We start from the raw sequence: 20,495 nt of genomic DNA on the forward strand, positions 1-20,495 counted from the left end.
TATACATACTTTTGGGGGCTTTTGATGCATGCCAAATTGCTTTTCGGAAAATTTTAGCTTATACTCAGCATCGGCAGTATTGGTGAGCTATAGTTTTGTACACACGTGTGATTGTACTCAAATAGTTAGCAGATGCATGCATGTTCTTTTAATCCTTTTGGAGAAAAGCAATTCAATATTTTATGTTAGTTATTGAGATTGAATGTCCTCCTGTATTTATTGGCCATTTGTATTTTATATGTGAATTGTTTTGGGGTTTTTGCTGACTTTTTAGTTGTTCATCTGTTTTTATCATTTTTAAAAAGTATGTTATTGCACCTCTTTTTTTTAATGCTTAGGAAACATTTTCTGCTAGTTTTTTCTTTGTCATTTAACTGTTCTTCCCCTGACAATTAGTTTGTAAGTTTTCAACTCTTACACAGTAGTTTCAGTATTTTTTCTTTATAGTATTTAGCTGTACTAGCATGCTTTATGAACCTTTTACCAATATAGGAATGTAAATAAAATTAGAAATTACAAGTTTTTCTATCCTTACACAGTTGTAATTTTAAATTTAAATCTTTAGTTCATCTGAATCTGTTTTAATATCAGTTGTGAGGTAGAGTTTCCATTCCCTCCCCTCCCAATTCAGTAGCAACAGTTATTACTGATTATTTATACTCTGGTCTTTCCCTCCCTCACCCCATATATTACTGAGATGTATGCTTTGTATTGTTTTACCTATATTTTCTTCTATATATTTTACGGTTTGGGGTGTTATAATAATTGTTGAGCCTTTGGTCTTTTCTGTCCAATCTACTTCTCCTGTTTTTTCCTTCCTGTCAATAAATGGTGTCTCTTCCACTCAGGCTAATCTAGAACAATGAGAGGGCATCTTTGACAATCCTTTACCCATAACATCTAATCAGTTCCCATATCCTGATTTTACTACCAGATTCCATTTAAAACTATTTACACCGCTGTCTTCATTACCACCTCTTAAAGCCAAGCTATAATTTCTTGCCTGCCTTTTGCAGTCGTCTCCTGTTTTATTTCCCCACTTTCACTTTCACTCTTGCCCACATCTTTTTCTGAATAACCAAGAAGATACATTTGAGTGTATATTTGTATATGCACGTCAATGCCATTTTCCTCCTACTTTTCCAGGAGAAAATAAGTGAAATTTTGATGTTTTCATTCTTACGCATGCTTTTACACTTTTAGTATAGTATACGTCCATCTTGTTTTGCACATTTGAAAACAACTAAATCATATCACACAGCACATATCACTTGGCTATTTTTTGATATGTAATAAACATATATACCTTATATTAATTCATTTTTAACAGACATATACTACACATACACCACATTTATCCATTCATCTAATAGACATGCATTCCAGGTTTATAAAATTTAAAATAATACTGCAGTGAACTTTCTGTACTTGTCTCCTTGTATATAATACACCAAGAATTCCTATAGACTATAATACCCGAGACTGAGTCAGTATGTAAGCATCTTCAGCTAAATAAGATTTATTCAATGTTAGATTATTTCACTGTCACCAGCAAAGATTAGAGCCCATTGCTCCAAACTCAGCAACATGTAAAGAATCAGACTTTTAGTTTTGTTTTCATTTTCAGATGGCTGTCAACTGGTTATCTCAATTTTATTTTAATGTGCAGTTCTTTGATTACTAGTGAGATTAAGCCATTAAATTGGTTACCATTTTCCAGAGATTGGAAAAAATCTAGAGTTAATTTTAAATATCTATTAGGGATGAGGAAGTCATCCTGTTTTCAAGAGTTTACAGTGTAGCGAAAATCTAAGAATAATAGAAGAAAATATTTTTCTCTTCCCCTTGCTACCTCCTACTTTTTTGCAAACTGATTCTATAAACTATTTCTGGGGAGAAAAGTCAGTTTCCACTTTTAATTTGAAGAACATTCCCCTTCATGCATAAAAGAAAAATGCCGTCATTATCTATTGGATATCCAGGACTTACAGGATCCAAGAGTTCCAGGTTGGGAAATAAGTGAAACTAAGATGTAGTTAATATCCTGAAATTATATCTCTTTATGGTCCTGTTAGTCTTTAGCCATTCTTATTGAGAGTATCCAAATCCAAGCCCACTTGATTTTCAGAGGGGTCTGTAGCAAACTTCTGGGTGGGAACACAAGGACCTGAAGACCCAGACCTGCCTTCCCCAATGGATTCTATCTTTATCCAACCTCCACCAAAGTGGAGAGTGAGCAAGAAGGATCTTTTAAATTTACCCAGATTTGCAATTCCTATCAAGGTTTCAATGGCATTCAGTGGCAAAGAAAAAGAACAAACATTGCTTGAAATTGTGTGAAACCACAAAAGACCCTGAATAACCAAAGCAGTCTTGACAAAAAAGTATGGGGATATCACACTCCTAGACTTTAAACTATATTACAAATCTACAATAATCAAAATAGTATGGTATCAGAATAAAAATAGATATACAGCCCCATGGTATAGAATTGAGAGACCAGAAATAAACCCACAGTTGTGTGAACAGTTATTCTATGACAAAGGAACTAAGTAATCCAATGGAGAAGGGAAAGTCTCTTTAACAAATGGCATTGGGAAAACAGGACAGCCACATGCATTAGAAACTAGGCTGCTGTCTTACACCATATACAAAAATTAACTCAAAATGAATTAAAGGCTTGCATATAAGACTTGAAACCATTTCAAAATTCTTAGAAAACTTTGGCAAATATTGCATGACGTAGGCTTTAGGAATGTCTTTGGGAACTTCAACACCAAAGGAAACAAAAGCAAAAATAAACAAATAGGATAAATAAAATTAAAAAGCTTCTGGAATAAACTATCATTAAAACAAAAAGATACTCTACGGAAAGAGAGAAAATAATTTGCCTGTCATACATTGGCAAGGGACTAATCCTAAATCTACAAAGAACTCATACAGCTCAACAGAGAGAAAACAAAAATTTAATCAAAAAATGGGTAGAGGGCCTCCCCTGATGGCGCAGCGGTTAGTGCTGAGTTGCAAGGCTGCCTGCAGCCTCTGCAGCGCCGGTTCGATCCCGGCCACCGGTGAGGGTCCCACAAAAAAAAAAAAAAGGGCAGAAAAGCTAAACAGACATTTCTCCAAAGAAGACATACATGTCCATCAGGCTCATGAAGGAATGCTCATCATCGCTTATCAGGGAAACGCAAATCAAAACCATGAAATACCATATCACACCTATGAAAATGGCTCATATCAAAAGACCAGAAACAGCAAATCTTGACAAGCATATGAAGAAAAAGGAGCCCTCTTACACAGTTGGTGGGAATGTAGACGGATCTAGCCCCTATGGCAAAGTATGAAGGTTTCTCAAACTTAATAAAAACAGAGCTACTGTATGACCCAGCAATTTCACTCCTAAGTTTCTATTCACAGAATGTAAAGATACTAATTTGAAGGGATATATACACTCCTTATGTTCATTACAATACCATTTATTGTTTTTTTTCCATAGCCAAGTTACAGAAACAATCTAAGTGCCAATGATAGATGAGTAGATTAGGAAGATGTGGCATATATATATACAATGAAATACTACGCAGACATTAAAAAAAAGATGAAATCTTGTCAGTTATGAAAAATGGATGGAACTGAATGGGACTATGCTTGGCAAATAGAAGGAGAAAGACAAATATTGGATGTGAAATACAGAGAAGCGAAACAACAAATCCTAGAAATCTGACAGTAGTATTGAGACTGATCTTTTAAAAAAGATCCTTTACCCTGAAGGAGTTTACTGAATTTAGTGCCTCAGTGGGTAATTTTTCCCATAGCCAGCCTCTTTTTTTTTTTTTTTTTTTTTTAAGAAAACAAGAAGCAGCTTGTCTTTGATTTTTGCTGTGGTGACACAAATAGTAGATTTTCTAGTGGGATCCCCATATGTTCGATAGACAGCTATGTCATAGTTGTCTTAATAGTTTCTTTTGAGGTCTTCTATAGAATTAGTTTCAAATTTTCTTTTTCAAATGTACTTTGGCTTTTTTACTTTTATTTTTTAGGCTGTGCGTGTAACAAAACCCAAAATCCCAGAAGCCATAAGAAGAAATTTGAGTTAATGTGAGTAATCTGCATGGGATCTCAATATTTTTATTTAGGGTTGTGTACATATTAATATACCAGGTTAGAGGAAATTTATGTGTGAGATACCACACTCTGAGGTGGGGTATATGGCTAGTCTCTTTATTTCTATTCTAGTGATATTGCCTATTCTTGTGTCTTAATTCCCACTAGACTCTTAGCAGTTTTCTCTTTACCTGTGAACATCTCAGGAGCAGTTGCAGTGGCTAAGGATACAGTTGCTGTGGGACTGTTGCTGGTAGCCATATGGGCTAGCATTTAGATGTGAATAGTACCTTAAATTAAATATTAATAGAGGTGAGAGAGAGTCCTAGCTGTTAAGGTTGAAGAGAGTACCTGTATTTTATTACTGTTTTATAATAGCAAGAGTTAGATACCCATCATTGGTAAAAAGTTGGGATTTCTATTGTATGTGATTGTGTTTCTAAAATTACTAGATCTAGATCTTCTAATTTGCCTGTGGGAAAGCCTTGCCTGAGTTGACTCCTGGTAGTCTTCTCTTAGGTGTGCAGGGCTGACTGGGAAGAACTTGCTTGCATAACATTAGTTTCTAAGTTTTAGAGTATCCCTTCAGGAGAATATGTATTGTGATTTATTTTTATTTTTGGTATTTTCACATGTTATTAGCTACAGCATAGACCCTAGTGCTTCCTCATTCCCTCCCCTCCAGCCCCTCCCCTGCACCATGCCCCTGTCATCATTGCCTGGGCCTCTGGAACTCCTGCTGGATCTGAGCATGGGTCTTCATCTGTTCTGACTGTTGCTTACGGTCTCAAAACTGGGATTTGTATCTTAATTTCAGCTGTGAAAAGTACAGCGCCTCCGTGGCCCAAGCCCCCTCCCCCCCCCCCCAGCTCCTGTTTGACCAGCATGGGACCCAGAAGTTTAAAAATCATGTCAGAGCCATCCAGCAGGAATGGTTCCTTTTTCATGATATTTTCTATTAGCTGTGCCTTGAGCTTCTATCACCCTGACTCAAATCCTTTCATAGCTGTTGATATTTCTCCACTTCTCCTTATAACAGCTTCTGGATTAGTTCAGCCATGGTGGGGATGAAAGTCTGTGGGGAGCAGGAGAGGGGAGTGCTGGATTTCACATTTTGAAAGGGGCTGGAGCTTACCTTCTTGACCTGGTGTTCTTCCCTCAGTATTCTGTATTGCGATTTAAATGGCAGTATTACCCTCTTATTACAGTACTAAAAAAGATGAAACAAAATTCTTTAGGAAATTTGATATGTTAAGGGGGACAATATAAAATCATTCTGAAAAAATAACTTTGCAAAAGTCAAGGATGCAATAAATGTATAAATACTGGAGGTTCAAGAAGGAATAATAATACTTCCTTATGGAGTGATATACTCTGGAGTCCTTTTTGTTCCTTGTCTGTATCTTTTGTTACGCAGAGTTTTATATTTTTTCATTGCAGGAAAGGAACTCTCTTTTTAAACTTCTAAAACATACCATGTCTTTAACATCAATGGAATAAGAGAAATGCATTTAAGAATCTAAAACATGAAGTGCCGGGCTTTAAATATGATAGTCTCTGGTGATGGAAAGATGAATACTGTGGGCCTCCCTGGTGGCACAGGAGTTAAGCACCGCACCATGCAGCAGTCCACAACCTCTGCAGCACGAGTTCTATCCCCGGCCGGCCAGGGAGAAACCCACATGGCGAGGCAGACCTCTCCTGTCTCGTCCGCTGTTCCCCTCAGCAGTGTATTTCAGTCAGTCTGCCTGTTCTGTTCCCCACTCTGTCTTTGGTGGATCCTCTCAACCCACACATCTCTGCCCCCAGCTCTTGTATGCATAAGTAAATAAATCTTAAAAAAAAAAAAAAAGATAAATACTGTGTATCCTCTGCCCTCATATAACCCATAGTATCCAGACAGAAGTGTCATTTTATATCTTTATCACTGGAGAATATGTTAACATGAGAAAAGGGGGAAGCTTTTTCCCTGTGGGGACAGAGCATTGTTTTGGAGAAACTATTGGAGTCACTTCTCAGATTCTGTATCTTTCCTAATTTGTGTAGACTATTGGAATTCCAAAATTAAAAGCCACATTGGGATTATCTAACCTCCCACCTAATAGTCCTTTTTTTATAGTATTTCTGCCATATGGTCACCCAGGCACTACTTGTACATACTCAGTGATAGGACAGTCATTTCCATTATTAGAAAGCTCAAATCCTTAGAAAGTTCTTCCTTACATTGAGTCAAGTTTACAACCTAATGACTGCCACCTAGTTACATCTTTTGTCCAACAAATAGCACCACTGCACAAGGGTGACCCTCTCAGGAGAGTCTGAAATCCAGTTCCATCCTTGCCAAACCATGTACCTGAGAAATAGCAACTGCCCAGAGATAGATGCCCTTCGCTTACTGGCACAGTGCTGCTATGTGGGCTCGCATAGGAAACCTGCCAGCAAAGGAATCATGTATATATTCCAGGTGCTTCCCAGGTCAGGCCTTTGCATGATGAAATTAGAAGAAATAGTCTAAAGTTCAAATGTGCAAAATTTGATTCCTATTTCCGGGTGACTTTGAGCAAATAATTTAACCTTTCACTTCTGATTCATTACAGTCAAAATAGGGTAAGTCATCTGTTTCTCACTGTAATGGATCAGAAAGTCTTGTTGAAAATGATTCTCTGAACCATTATAGAGCGATGATTGTGATTATACATTAGAGAATCATTTCTAATTTTTATAATATTTTATTCCGTAGGGAGGCTGAGAAGACAAAACTTCTTATAGCTGCACAAAAACAAAAGGTTGTGGAGAAAGAAGCTGAGACAGAGAGGAAAAAAGCTGTTATAGGTACTTGGATTTCTTTTCTGAAATGGATGTCTTTTAAGTACATGCATTATGAGTTTGTTCTGTACTCTCATTCTCATGTTGGATGTTAAATGGGACTCAAATATGATTGCAACATAGAGTGGAAGAATTCTGGAAACTTCTTGGTACAATCAGATGTCATAAAAGCCTTGTAAAAGTAAGTGAGGTCTCTACCATGTTATTGGCTGGCACCATTGTCTTTTTGAAGACAGGAAGAGTGGATAAGGTTTTTGGGCAGCGTTCAAGTAGGGTGTTTGTTTATATACAGTAAGAATAGGAAAGTGTTTTGGCTAAAGCTCAGAATCATTATATACATCCTTGCTGTTAACATGCATCTAGTTTTATCTGGATAGATACTGCCTTCTGAAAAAAAATACAGCAGTATTACAGCTCATTTTGAAATACAGTGACTTCTCTAACACCCTCGGATACTATGATATTAAATTGCCATCTTAGACTCTCTAACGAAGCCTTAACATTTTGCTATAGTTCCTTCATATCATACTTTCTTTTAAGAAAAAATTTATATATCTGTTTGAAACTTCCGTTGTGCCCTTATTGGTCTTACTACTTTCACCTTTCTTCTCAGATAGCTTCTATTCTGAAGTTAATGTATCTTTTCTGTGGCTACTACATTAGTATGGAACAATAACACATCATAAAGTTGTTTTAAACTACAAAAATAGTATCAAGCCCTACCTTTAATTTCACCACCTGCCCTTTTTTCTTACGTAATAACATTAGTTTGAGCCTTACTAATATTGATAAATACAGAACTAGTTCATTTTTAACTGTTGTGTATTTCATTCTGAGTGAACCCCAATTCATTCTGATGTGAAGATTTTGTTATTCTCTAGTTTTTCCTTATTACAAGCAGTGACCCTGAGCTACCCTTTTCCCTGCTTCCTTTTATGCAAGAGTTTTCCGGAGTAGTGCTGCCCAACCTGTGGTGTGGGTTGATGTCCCATCAACAACATTTTTGTTCTGATCTACAATGAGATGAGTACAGAAATTGAGAATGAGTATTTAGAAGTCCTTATAGCATTTTAATGCAGTAATTTTATGTTTTTTGAATCTAATAAAAAGCCAGTTTATATTTGTATGTTTTTAAATTTGTATCCTAGTAATTCATTTTTTGTTATGTTTCATAAAATATTGGTTCCTACTAGATTAAAATACAAAAAAAAAGGAAAGAAGAGTATTTTTTCACAGGTGGTTTGAAAAGTACTACTCTAGAATACATATCTTCAAGTAGATTGATTGGTATACTCATCTTCAAGTTTACAACATTGCCAAATTGCTTTCCACAGTGATTTTTCTATTTGTTTGAATTCCAGTTTCTGTGCTGCCATATTGAATTCCCATTTCTGCATATTGTCCTCAACCTTGAAATTATCAGACTTTTAAAAATTTATTGATTACTAGTAAAATTGAGTATTAATTATTTCCCTTTCTTTGTGTAATTGTTAATATCCTTAGCCCATTAATTGGTGACTTTTTGAATTGGTTTACAGGAGTTCTTCATATCTTCTGGACATTAATCCTTTCCCGGTTTTATACATTGCAAATATTGTCTCTCTGTGGTTAACTGTGAACTTCCTGATGTATAGTTTTATGTAATCAGATTCATCAGCCTTTTCCTTTCTGGTTTGTGTTTTTCCTATCTTCCTATCTCTTTTCCAGCTTAAAGTAATAATTTTATTCTAAAAGTTATAAAGTTTTGCTTTTCATATTTAGGTTTGAATCCCTTTGGAATTTAGTGTTCAGTGTGACAAGGAATTCAGGTTTTTTTTTCCAAATGGCAAGTCAATTCTCTTAGATTATTCAGTAAGTTCTCTTAGATTATTTAGTAAGTAGTTCATTATTTCCTCTACTTATTTGTAATGTCTCATCTGTTATATAACAAGATCCTATATTTGAATTGTTCTGTTATTAGGGTCTGTATTTTATTTCAATTTCATCATCTGTCTTTCTCCAGTATGACCTTGTTTTAGCTGTTGTAACTTTTACAGTTAGTCTTGCTATCTGGGAGAGCAAGTTTCTCCTTAACTATTTTTCTTAACTTTTCCTAACTATTCCTAAAATTATCTTGGACAGGGCCTCCCCAGTGGCGCAGCGGTTGAGCGCTGGGCTGCAAAGCTGCCCACAGCTTATGCAATGCTGGTTCGATCCCCGGCTGCTGGCCGAGGGTCCCACATGGCGCCCAGACCTCTCCTGCTGCGCCCGCTGCTCCCTTCAGCAGTATATTTCATTGGTCTGCCTGTTCTGTTCCCCACTCTGGCTCTGATGAATTCTCTCACCCTCCCTCACTTCTGACTGTACCCAGTGCTTATATAAATAAATAAATAAATCTTAAAAAGAGGATTTTTTTTTTTTTTAATTACCTTGGACAATTCTAGTCCTTTTATTCCTCCATATAAATTTTAGAACCGACTCCTTGATTTCTGTAAAATACTGTGTTGGAGTTTATACTGTAATTGCATTTCCTGTATACATCAATTTAGAGAGAATTACAATATTTATGAAATTGAGTCTTGTAATTCTATTTCTTCACTTATGAAAAATGTCTTTCAAAAAAGTGTCATCACTTTCTTCTTGATGTTCTTGCACATTCTTTATCAGAGATTTATTCCTATGTAGCTCTTAGGATTTTTTTGCTATTACAAATAGGATCTTTATTTGCTGTTGTAAATAGTCACATTTTCTAACTGGTTATTGCTTTTTATAGGTATGTTGTTGAATTTTTTAATTTAGTTATTTTGGTGAAAATGCTGTTATTTCTATCAGTCTCTCAGATTTCCCATTTGATCAGTCATGTATCTTCAGATCAGGACAGTTACGGTTTTTTTCTTTACAGACCCATACCTATTAGTTCTTACCTTTTTGCTGTAAGTGTTAAAAAGATATAAGTGATAGGCATTCTTGTCTTATAATTAACTTTAAATAGTCTCAGTAATTCTTGCTGTACTTTTATCAAGTTAAAACATTTCCTTCTGTTTCTTGCTTGCCAAGAATTTTTGTCATGACTCAGTGTTAAAACTTATAGAATTCTTTTTCTATATCTGTTGAGATAACCTTATGACTTTTCTTTAGAAAACTGTTAATGTGGTGAATTATATTAATAGATTTTCTTTACTCAATTATTTTGTGTTCCTGGGGTAAATCCACTTGGTCTTGATATTTGAAGTTTATCTCAGTATCTTTTTCTATTTGGCTTTCTAACAGTTTCTTTATAATTTTTACTTTCAGAAATGAGATCAGCTTATAAATTTCTTATATCTTATTGTCTGTTTTTTGTTTATGCCAGCCTCAAAATTAGTTGGAGGGCATTTCTTCTTTTTCTGTGTTCTGGAACATTTTGTATCAATGTGTATTCTTTGCTCTATAAATTTGGTGGACTTCACTTGTGAAAACCGTCTTGGTCTAGTGGGGTTTGTGCTTTTTTTTTGTATGTACATTTGTATTGTGTGTGTGAGCATTTTACTTACTGATTTAATTTGTATATTGGTTTTAGATCTTTTCAGATATTTCTTTCTTTGTAAGCCTAGTGCTTACATTTTTCTCAAAAATTGTGTTTCCCTGCTATTTCAAATTTGGGAGCATAAAAATAACAGAATTCTCTTATGATTTTTAAAACCCTGTATCAAATATATCTTAATTATCCTAAATTTTGTATCTAATATTGTTTGTGCCTTCTCTTTTACTAGATCAGTTTTGCCAGAGGTCTGTGTTATATTAACCATATTCAGAAAAATGCATTTTGATTTGAATGATTTTGTTATTACTTTCTTTACAATATAATATTTTCACATACTTTTATTATTTCCTTCTACCATTTTTGAGTTTATTCATTGGTTCTTTTCTAACTTAAGTTACTTAATTTTTCACTTTCAGTCTTTTCTAATGGAAACGTAAGAATATGTTCTTTTATGTTCGGCTTTAGGCACATCTTTACAAGTTTTACAAGTTTTGAAGTATAGTTTATTGGTGTTCAGTTTAATTTATTTTTAACGTTTTCATTGTGATTTCTTCCTTGACTAATAATTTATTAAAAGTGTATATTTTTAAATTTCTGATTGAATGGGTTTTCAGGGTGCTATCTTTTTATTGTTCATTTCCATTGTTCCTGCATTATAGTCAGATAATATGATCTGCTATAGATTCTTAAGTATTTGTTGAAATCTGTTTTGTGGCTTATTATACATGGTTGCCTTTTGGTAAATATTTTGTGTGAACTGAAAAGATAGAATATATATTCTCTTTGTTGGATATAGGTTTCTCTGTTATCAGATCAGACTTGTTGATTGTGTTGTTCACATCTCTGTATTCTTCTAAAATTTGCCTTCTTGAACTTGAGAGGAGCTATCAATTATCTGAGCCATCAGTTACTGAGAGGATCTCCTACTATGACCATGGGTTTGCTGACTTCTAATTTTTTTTCTTTGTGTATTTTGGGGCTCTATTATTAAGGGCATTCAGGTTCAGGAATGTTAAATCTACCTGGAGAATTACTTCTGTTATGTAATAACCCTCTTTACCCGCTAAACTTGCTTTTTCGAATAAGGTCTATTTTGTCTGATGATACTATAGCTGTGCCAGATGTCTCCTGGTTAGCTATTTTCTTGGTGTATCTTTTCCCATTCTTTTACTTTCAACTTTTCTGTGTCATTATGTTTTAGGTGTGTCTCTTGTAAACAGCATATAGCTGGATTTTGTTATCTTATCCAATGTGAAAATCTGTCTTTTAACTGGTGAGTTTTAGTCTTTTTATATTTCTTGTGGTTATGACTACATTTGAATTTGTTATAATTTAATGTTGTGCTATTTTCCATGCATTTTATTCTGTGCCGCTTCCCCCCCCCCTTTTTGGTTGTTATTTAATTGATTGAATCTTCTTTTTTCTTTTACTTGATTGGAAGTTTTACATTCTATAACTAGTATGCATAACTGGTCACTCCTATAAAATGTTAATAAGCATACCTGACTTGACAGAGGCTAAAGTTAATCATTCTTTCCATCCTTTCTTGAACAGTACTTTTGAATGCTTTAACTTTTATCACATTCCTCCACGTTGAAAAGATTGTTTACTAGTTTTTTTTTTTTTTACATATTATTTTTTAGATCCTGTCTTTTTATTCCCCCATTGATTACTACTATCATTATTAACTCTTACTAATAAATCCTTATTTTGATTGACATTTGTTAAGTAACTTTTCCTTTCTATTGCTTCTGGCAAGTCATTCTTTTTTCTTGCTAGTTGTTTTTCAGTGATGGGTAAGGAATGGAAAACATCTTTAGTCTTCCTTGTCTGAAATGCTTTTATTTCATTCTTGAATGGTAGTTTGGCCTCTTCTCTTTGAAGATTTTTCTCCCTGTCTTTAGATGTTCTCTAGTTTCACTATGATGTGTATAAATAGAGAAAAGCGTACTTTTCCACTGGGCTGGTTCTCCCTGGATTGCAGCCTTTAAAGGTCTTGATTTTATGCAGAAATCTCAGCTTGAATGTCTTAAAGTCTCATCTCCTTGCCCTGTATGGTCAGTAAGCCAAGTCCCTCTCCCTTGCTTATCTATAATTCACCCACAGGGCTGCCACCCTTACCTCTCCATCTCCCTCGCTTATATCTCCTGTGATTCTTTCTTAAGCTCAGCCATGTGTTAAAAAACAAATTTTCTAAATTTTTTCTAGCACATTCAGGTGGTGTGAGCTGAAGGCTTTTACCATCATTTCCCTGTTATTTTTCTAGTACTAGGATATCTAGTCATGCTCTTTATTGGTTTATCCGCAAACATAGAATAGTGTCAAATGGAGTTACTGCATTGGTTAGTCCTCTGTTGAGACAACATTCTCTGGATTCTATCAGTAGGCTCTAGATCCCTCACCTTTTATTCAGGTTTTACCATTAGTTTCATCTTATAGCTGAATTTTTAGCTCAGTTGAACAGTATAGTCTTTAGAATAGAATGACACAGAATGATTTTTTTGCTGCTCAGGAAATAGGAAAGTATGTCCTAGAGTAATTGGTAAAGGAGATTGTCATCTGGAAAGAAGAAACCACTTGGAAATTTTTTCCCATTCTCTACTTGCTTCAAGAGCCAGAGATAAGATATGTTAAATCTTTGGCTGAAGAAGAGAATTGAGAAAGTTCTGTAAGAACTGCAGTGATGAAAGTGTTAAAAAGTCTTCTGTCATCAGGTCCATTGGTTAGACCACATGGTGTTTCATTTCCTTGCCTCCGACTGCCTGCTACAGCTAACTTGTTCTCTCCCAACACTTGTTTTCACATTCTCAAACAAACCATCCTACTTTCTCTTTTATCTTCCAGAGCAGTCAGAATATTCCTTCCTTTATATTGGCTTGATCACATGTTTTCCTGATGGTAACTTCAGAGCTGATCCTGCTGTAGAAAGCTGTATTCCTTAGCCTGTCACTTAAGACAAGGATCTTCTAGTTCTCTTTCTGTTGTTATTTTTTGTTTTTTTCTCTGTCAAGCTCTGCATCACCTTTTCATTGTGATTTGCTCATTTTGTACCTTCTGTCTTTATACTCTGCATGTCCTAGATCATGTGCGCTAATTCCTTAAGATTTCTATACAAGCCTCACTTGGTCTACCTTGACTTCCTTTTTCTTTCTTTCTCTTGACACATAATTGTCCTATGTTGCCATGCATTTATGTTGCTGCTTTTGTTCTGTGCACTTTCATGAAGTGTCTTTTTCCCTATTAGCTTGTGGACCATTGCTGTTTAATCCCATGAAGGACTGGAGCTGTTCCATTTTGTATTCCCTTTTCCCACAAAACTAGCATTGTGAAGTAGGAATAAGTTCCCTTTTATTTGTTGCTTATTTATAGTCTAGATAATGAAAGTTAATGAAATAATTAACCTATGAAACCTATATAAGCAAATGTTAGACTTTGTGCTGCTGTTTCTAAATGTCTCCTGGACTAGGAGAATGTCTTTGAATGTGTCTTTTGTCACATAATTACAGAAGCAGAGAAGGTTGCACAAGTGGCAAAAATTCGGTTTCAGCAAAAGGTGATGGAGAAAGAAACTGAAAAGCGCATTTCTGAAATTGAAGGTACATCAGAGAGAAAGAAGTTGTGACTGTCCTGAGCTGCCTTTCTGACTCTTTTGGTAGCGTTGTGAGGGGTGTGCCAGGAGAGGAGGGGTGGGGGAAGCATAGAATAATCCACTCTGGAGGAAGTGACTGCCCTGATATTTTAGATGCAATTTTAAAAATTGTTATGGTTTGTGATTATGGGTAACTAAACCTTTCATTTTCTTTCTTTAAATTGGGGCTTATTAGCAATCACTTTGTTTTCAGTAAGTATGGGAATGCCCTATAATCAGCTGTAAAGGCTATACAAGATAAAAGCACTGCCACCTGTTAGTTCCTTCTGTGAACCAAAAAAAAATTAGCTGCAAAAAACAGAAGGTCCAGTTTTCACAGAGGCTCTCAAACTCCTTAATTTTACCTAGAGATATGGTGATGGTCTTAGCTCACAAGTCTTAAAGACCAAACATTTAACCTCTATTTACTTATAGACTGCTACTTTCTGTCAATCTGCATGAAGTAGATTCTGAATCAAATTTAAAGGCAGTGGGGACAGTGCAGTGGGGATAGAGCAGAACTTTCTTGTCTGGACTTAGTTACTTTACTTGAAGCCTAGAGGGGTGGGGTGTAAGGCTTTGGAATATGTGGGCGTAGAGGAAAGAAGGAACAACTTTAGGTAAAAAATGAAATGGGTTCAGATGAATTGAGAATTATTTGACATTGGCAAAAGTAGTTCCCTTTAGAAGACACTGGGGACTGGGATTTAAAAACTGCTAGTGCCATTATAGCCTTTAAAGTAAAGTAAGGTGTGGAAACATCAGGGAGTGGAGAGAGGGACTCCTACTGAAAGTAGAGTCTGACCTCTTACCCAGCTGAGGAAGTGTATTGGCATCTTCCCTTTGTTTTAAGCACCCTTACTCTGCTTTGCTTGCTAGATGCTGCGTTCCTGGCCCGAGAGAAAGCAAAAGCAGATGCTGAGTACTACGCTGCACACAAATATGCCACCTCAAACAAGGTGCCCTGCTCTCCATGTCACTTTCCCGGTGATACAGTTTGGGGTTTGCTTTTCCTTATGGGCCACTCTGATGTGATACAAGTGATTTTATCCAGTATCAAGGAAGGGTAGTTACCATCATGCCCTTTTGCTCAGCCAATCATTTAACAAGACATATTGCACACTCACTGGGTAGGGGACCTTGTATAGTTCCTTATAAAATGGGGGAACTAGAGCAAAGGGAAGCAGATAAAATCAGGCCAAATGCCATAAATCAGGAAAGTTAAAAGTCTTCTCTTGACCTGATGGGAGTGACAGGAAAAGAGTAGAGTTCATTTAAAATTCATTTCCAGATAAAGCCTAATTTTGGGTTAGATGCAGTATTTCTACTCAGACATTCAAAATACACTGTGGTATTGTGGGGTAAGATGTGTTTTCATTGTTGGAAGACAATCTCATGCATTGTGGGTTATTTTGTATCCCTGGCCCTTACCTACTAAATGTCAGAGTACTCAAAAATTTTAACAATCCAACACACACACACACACACACACACACACACGTTTCCAAAATACCCCAAGCTGAATATTGCTTGCTAGTTCTATTTTTTAAATGTTCTGGTCATGAGGAAATTCATGTGTGGTAACTTGAGAGAGGAGATTACATAGTGTATGGGTGAACAGTTTTTGTGTAGGGACTGGGGTAAATTGACTACAAAGTAGAGGCTTTGTTAGTGAGAGTTATTTAATTAAGAGGCAGCTAGATTCCTGTGGTATTCTGAAAAGGGGTGAATATGACCAAGGTTCATAAGATATTTTAGAGTAGACTAGAATAGAGGAGGAGTTGAGGTAGAGGTTGCTAAGGTATGTGATACATCTTGAAGGATTATAGAGTTTAAGCTATAAACAGGGCTTAAGTAGAAAGTTGAAGGAATTCAGCTGAAAATTGAAAGTTAGAAAGGAACAACATAATCTGTATTCAGAAGAAATAAGACATGATAGGTCCACAGAATGAGAACTGTCACTATTTTGAAATGCAGTATAAATTTAGAAATGAACTTGACATAACTGCAATATACAGCTCTATAGAAACAAACAGAATTTGATGAAGATGAAGGCAAGAGGAGAAACTGTAATATTTTACAAAACTAGCCATCAAAATCTGTCATGGGAGAAGCTGGCCAGGCACAAATATCCAAGACCTTGCCATTGAGGTTAGCCTTCTGCCAGAAAGGGGAATTCCCCATTTTGGAAAATGTTACTTCAGTATTAACTCATATTAACAAAGCTTCTGTGGCCAGATTTGATGGCAGTATTTGACAGGATATGAAAATGGGATTGGGAATACATCCAGGGAGTGACAGCTGTAGGAGGACAGTGAAGGACAAGATGGGCTTTTGTCTGGAGGGCAGACAGGAACTCGAGATGAGGCTCAACCAATAATAGTAAAGGTTCTGAGTCTTTGGGGAACACTGGAAATTAGTTTTAATCAAAACTGTTCCAAAGAACATTGGATTTTAGTCAAACCCAGAGAGATTTTGGTTGGATGTATCTTGGCAGTATGACTTAAACAAAACACTATGGCAAGTAGAGAGATCTGGTGTGATTTACACCTTTTATTTTCCTACAGTCAGGTCGGTGGCCTGCTGGGAAATGCCCCTTGTCACCTAACCAGAGAGTCCACGTAGAACTCGCAAATCACTAGTTTACTACATTAGTAGGCTCAGAGAGAACTTGGTTGAAGTTTCGGGTGAGAGGAAACCTTTACTTTGAACCAAAACTCTGGGACCCTGCATTCCCCCTTCACAAATCACCTGTCCTTCACAAACAGTTTAAATATCCAACATCTGGGGAGGCAAGAGGCCAGACCAGGGAATTTCTTGGGATTTTTTTTTTTTTTTAAAGATTATTTATACAAGAACCAGGGTACAGGCCAGATGCTCAGGAGAATGAGAGGATTTACCAGAGACAGAGTGGGGAACAGAACAAGCAGATTGACTGAAACACTGCTGAGAGGAACAGCGGGCGAGACAGGAGAGGTCTGCTGCACCATGTGGGTTTCTCCCCAGCCGGCCGGGATCGAAGCGGCACTGCAGAGGCTGCGGACAGCTTCACGGTGCGGCGCTCAACTGCCTGCACCACCAGGGAGGCCCATAGGATCTTTTCCAATTCTAGAATGTGGTCAAGAGAACAGAATCACAGAGAACTGACTATAAAGTTATGCACCCAAGTCCTTCCTTTGATGCTCTGTCACTCTCATCTCTTCACCTGTTCATTTCTCTCAAGAGCCAACAGAAGTTCCCGATTGATTACAGGTAGAATTTAGCCATATGAAATGAGAAAATATATAGGAAAGGACACTAAAGGTTCCAAGTCACCATGAGAATGTTACTAAAATTAGTTATTACTTGTTCCCCAAACTCTTCCCTCCACCCCCATCCTCTTTTTATTAAAAATGAACAACTTCTCCTGCATTAGGACAGGAACTTGTGAAGGAACTTCAAGTGTGCAACATAGCTATTAATGGGATAGCTGCAAATTAGAGCGCAAGAGGGTCATTGGCAACAAATCAGAGTTGAGTAATGATACCCTTTGGAGAGCAGTTGGGAAAATGCATGTGGGAGAGATGATTGTTGCACCAGAGTGTCCTCATGCCTTACTCTTGTTTGCCCCACAGCACAAATTGACCCCGGAATATCTGGAGCTCAAAAGGTACCAGGCCATTGCTTCTAACAGTAAGATCTACTTTGGCAGCAACATCCCTAGCATGTTCGTGGACTCCTCTTGTGCTTTGAAATATTCAGACCTCAGGACTGGAAGAAAAAGCTCTCTCCCCTCTAAGGAGGCTGTTGAGCCCTCTGGGGAGAGCCCCATCCAAAACAAAGAAAGCACAGGTTGATGCAAGAGGTAGAAATGTTCTACCATATCAGTATGTGACCCAAGGGTTTAAATGGGAACAATGGTTATACAACTCTTCAGATTTACCGAGAACTTGCGCGCCGTCTGTTCTGCCTCTCCTGTGGTAGTCCTGGTTTATCAACTGATTGCAGGATAGAGCCAGCTGTCTGGCACCCAAATGGTCTTGTCAGCCACAGTTTTATCAATTATCCTGTATGTGTTCTTTTCTAAACTGGTATTTGTGAATGAGGGAAAGTCTGATGCTAAGATACTGCCTGCACTGGAATGTTAAACACTAAATACATAACAAGCTGTGTTTTTCTAAGCTGACGTATATTGAATAATGTTTACATTGGCCCCCCGGGGAATGTGTACTCAGCCATTCAAGAGACACCAGAAAGAAGGTGCCAGATATGGTAAATGTGAAGAAGACTGGCCACAGCTGGACCCAGGAGCTCTTTGGGATCTAGTACCAGCCTTCACTCATGTGATTAACATCTAGTCTGCTGAAGTTCCCCAGGAATTGATCTTCCACTTGAGCAACCATTTACTTGATATGATTTGCACCTTTTGTTTTCCTATGGTCAGGTCGGTGGCCTGCTGGGAAATGCCCCCTGCCACCTAACCAGAGATTCCTCATAGAACTCGCGAATCACTAGTTTACTACATTAGTAGGCTCAGAGAGAACTTGGTTGAAGTTTTGGGTGAGAGGAAACCTTTACTTTGAACCAAACCTCTGGGACCCTGCATTCCCCTTCGCTGGGTGATGACTGACTGTGTTACCGCCCCAGGCCAAGTGTGACTAAGGGGCCTGGTTTTTAGTCCACGGACAACTTCTTATATGTCACCTCTTAGCTCTGGCTGGCCAAGAGCAGGACAGAGCTTTATCCAGAAAGAGGAGCCGCATGCAGTTCCTAGCTGTTCACTGCACAGTATTGTGTCATAGTTGCAGGAAGTTTTTATTTTTAAAACTGGATTTGGGGTACATTCATTTGCCCCACCACCTCTGCCTAAAGGTGAAATCCTAGGGCTGTCATGGTTACTAGCACACAGATTTCTCCTTAATATTGTTCATCAGGCACCCACGTAGTATAGAACAAAGAATAACTTGGAAAGCATCCCTGGTCATTTTTTTGTTTGCTTTCTTGGCACTGAGATACTGAAATCAAAATTGGTTTTTTTTTTTTTCAACTTTCACCTTCCCTAGGAAATCAGAAATCCACTAGCTCCTGGCAGCCAGTGGATCGAATCTTCCATGTGAGGATGACAGAGATAGTCTGTGGCTGTGGGAGACCTCTTTTATCTGGACCCTTTTCCATTAAGATAAACTTCCCGAAATAGTGTGTGCCATAGTTAGACCTGAGTTTGTGCAGCTGGGTAAGACACCTTATGTATGCACTATGTGGAGGGGAGACAGAAGACATGGGACCACGTCCAGGAGCCTTCAGCTGACTGTCAGTCAGTGCTGTCAGTCTCAAAACAGCGTATGGGTTGTGCCAAACACTATTTGGGGAAAGCCCTGACTTGAATGGGTCTTTTCCCTGGGCCTTATACTATAGAAGCATTTGTAATACAGAGAGAATCATTTTTTGTTTTGGCTCATTTAATTGTACACATTTTCTTTATGAATGCATTTTGTGTTCTCTAGCCCTCCTTAAAAGAACTTTTTGAACTATCAAAACTCTTCACCTGTCATTTTGTTGCTGCAGATAAAAAATTATTATTGTGGGATGTCTGGATCATTGCCCTTTGTGCTTTTATTCCTAAAGATGTTTCCTGTTCATGCGAGCTAAAAGTGTTTGCCCCAATGTGCTGGGTGTGGGGTTTCTAACAAACCACAAGCCCTGGTGGCAGAGTTGAGGAGCAGGGGATAAAGTACTTCCGCGTGGACTCCCCACGGAGAGTGCTGCCCTGTGCTCGCTCAGTGAGCTCCAAGCCTATCCCTCCTTCAGGGATGTCCCTTTTGGCAAATATACACTGTAATCTTGAGGTCTAAATTTATATGTGAAATGCTACCTTTTTAAAAAGAAACTAAATAAAATTATTTTACTATCAGTGATGTGTTATTTTGTTTTTGTTTCTGTTCTGACCTCTTGTCTTAAGCTGCTCCTATGGCTGTCTTGCCCATTTCAATTAGGTGACTTCACTGGACATGCTTTTCTTACATGCTTTCTGGAATGTTGCTTTCCTGGCATAAGAATTTTAAAAGCAGGGTATCCACTCTGAGCATTCTGCCCCTCAGAAACTCCCTGAGAACCGAAATACACTGGGAAGAGAGGAATTAAATATTCCTACGTGCCTACCTGCACAGATTACAACTGGCAGTGGTGTAGCATAGCTGACTTCACCAATTCAGGTGTTGACCCAAGAACCAAGCTTGGACCTGCCCTTCCCAGATTTCAGTGTTTACTGGGAACAGTTTCGCAGTGATGTTAGGACAGCAGGGAATTTTGTAATTGGGAGTTTGGGAGAAAGCAGCCCTTTTCTCAGGTTCCTATAGGATCCTTCCCTCTAGTATCCTACATCTGCTACTGCAAACCAGGGAAATTTAACAAGAGTGAGCTCCCACTTAATGTCTTTGTCAATAAATTCTTGAA

General features: G+C 37.4%; 1 protein-coding gene across 1 annotated transcript; it reads left to right on the forward strand.

Annotated features, from left to right (window-relative positions):
- The first annotated feature begins 3,140 nt into the window (after window positions 1-3,140).
- On the forward strand, window positions 3,141-19,762 carry LOC119250944 (erlin-1-like). The gene is made up of 5 exons (XM_037518498.2): window positions 3,141-3,341; window positions 6,810-6,939; window positions 13,942-14,031; window positions 14,943-15,022; window positions 17,678-19,762. Exons 1-5 carry the CDS (start codon window positions 3,141-3,143, stop codon window positions 17,897-17,899), a joined length of 723 nt encoding a protein of 240 aa, XP_037374395.1. The 3' UTR covers window positions 17,900-19,762.
- The last annotated feature ends 733 nt before the right edge of the window (window positions 19,763-20,495 follow it).

The sequence above is a fragment of the Talpa occidentalis genome, unplaced genomic scaffold (genome assembly GCF_014898055.3).
Source record: "Talpa occidentalis isolate TD23 unplaced genomic scaffold, MPIMG_talOcc4v2.1 talOcc4.188, whole genome shotgun sequence".
In the NCBI taxonomy this organism is placed as follows: Eukaryota; Metazoa; Chordata; class Mammalia; order Eulipotyphla; family Talpidae; genus Talpa; species Talpa occidentalis.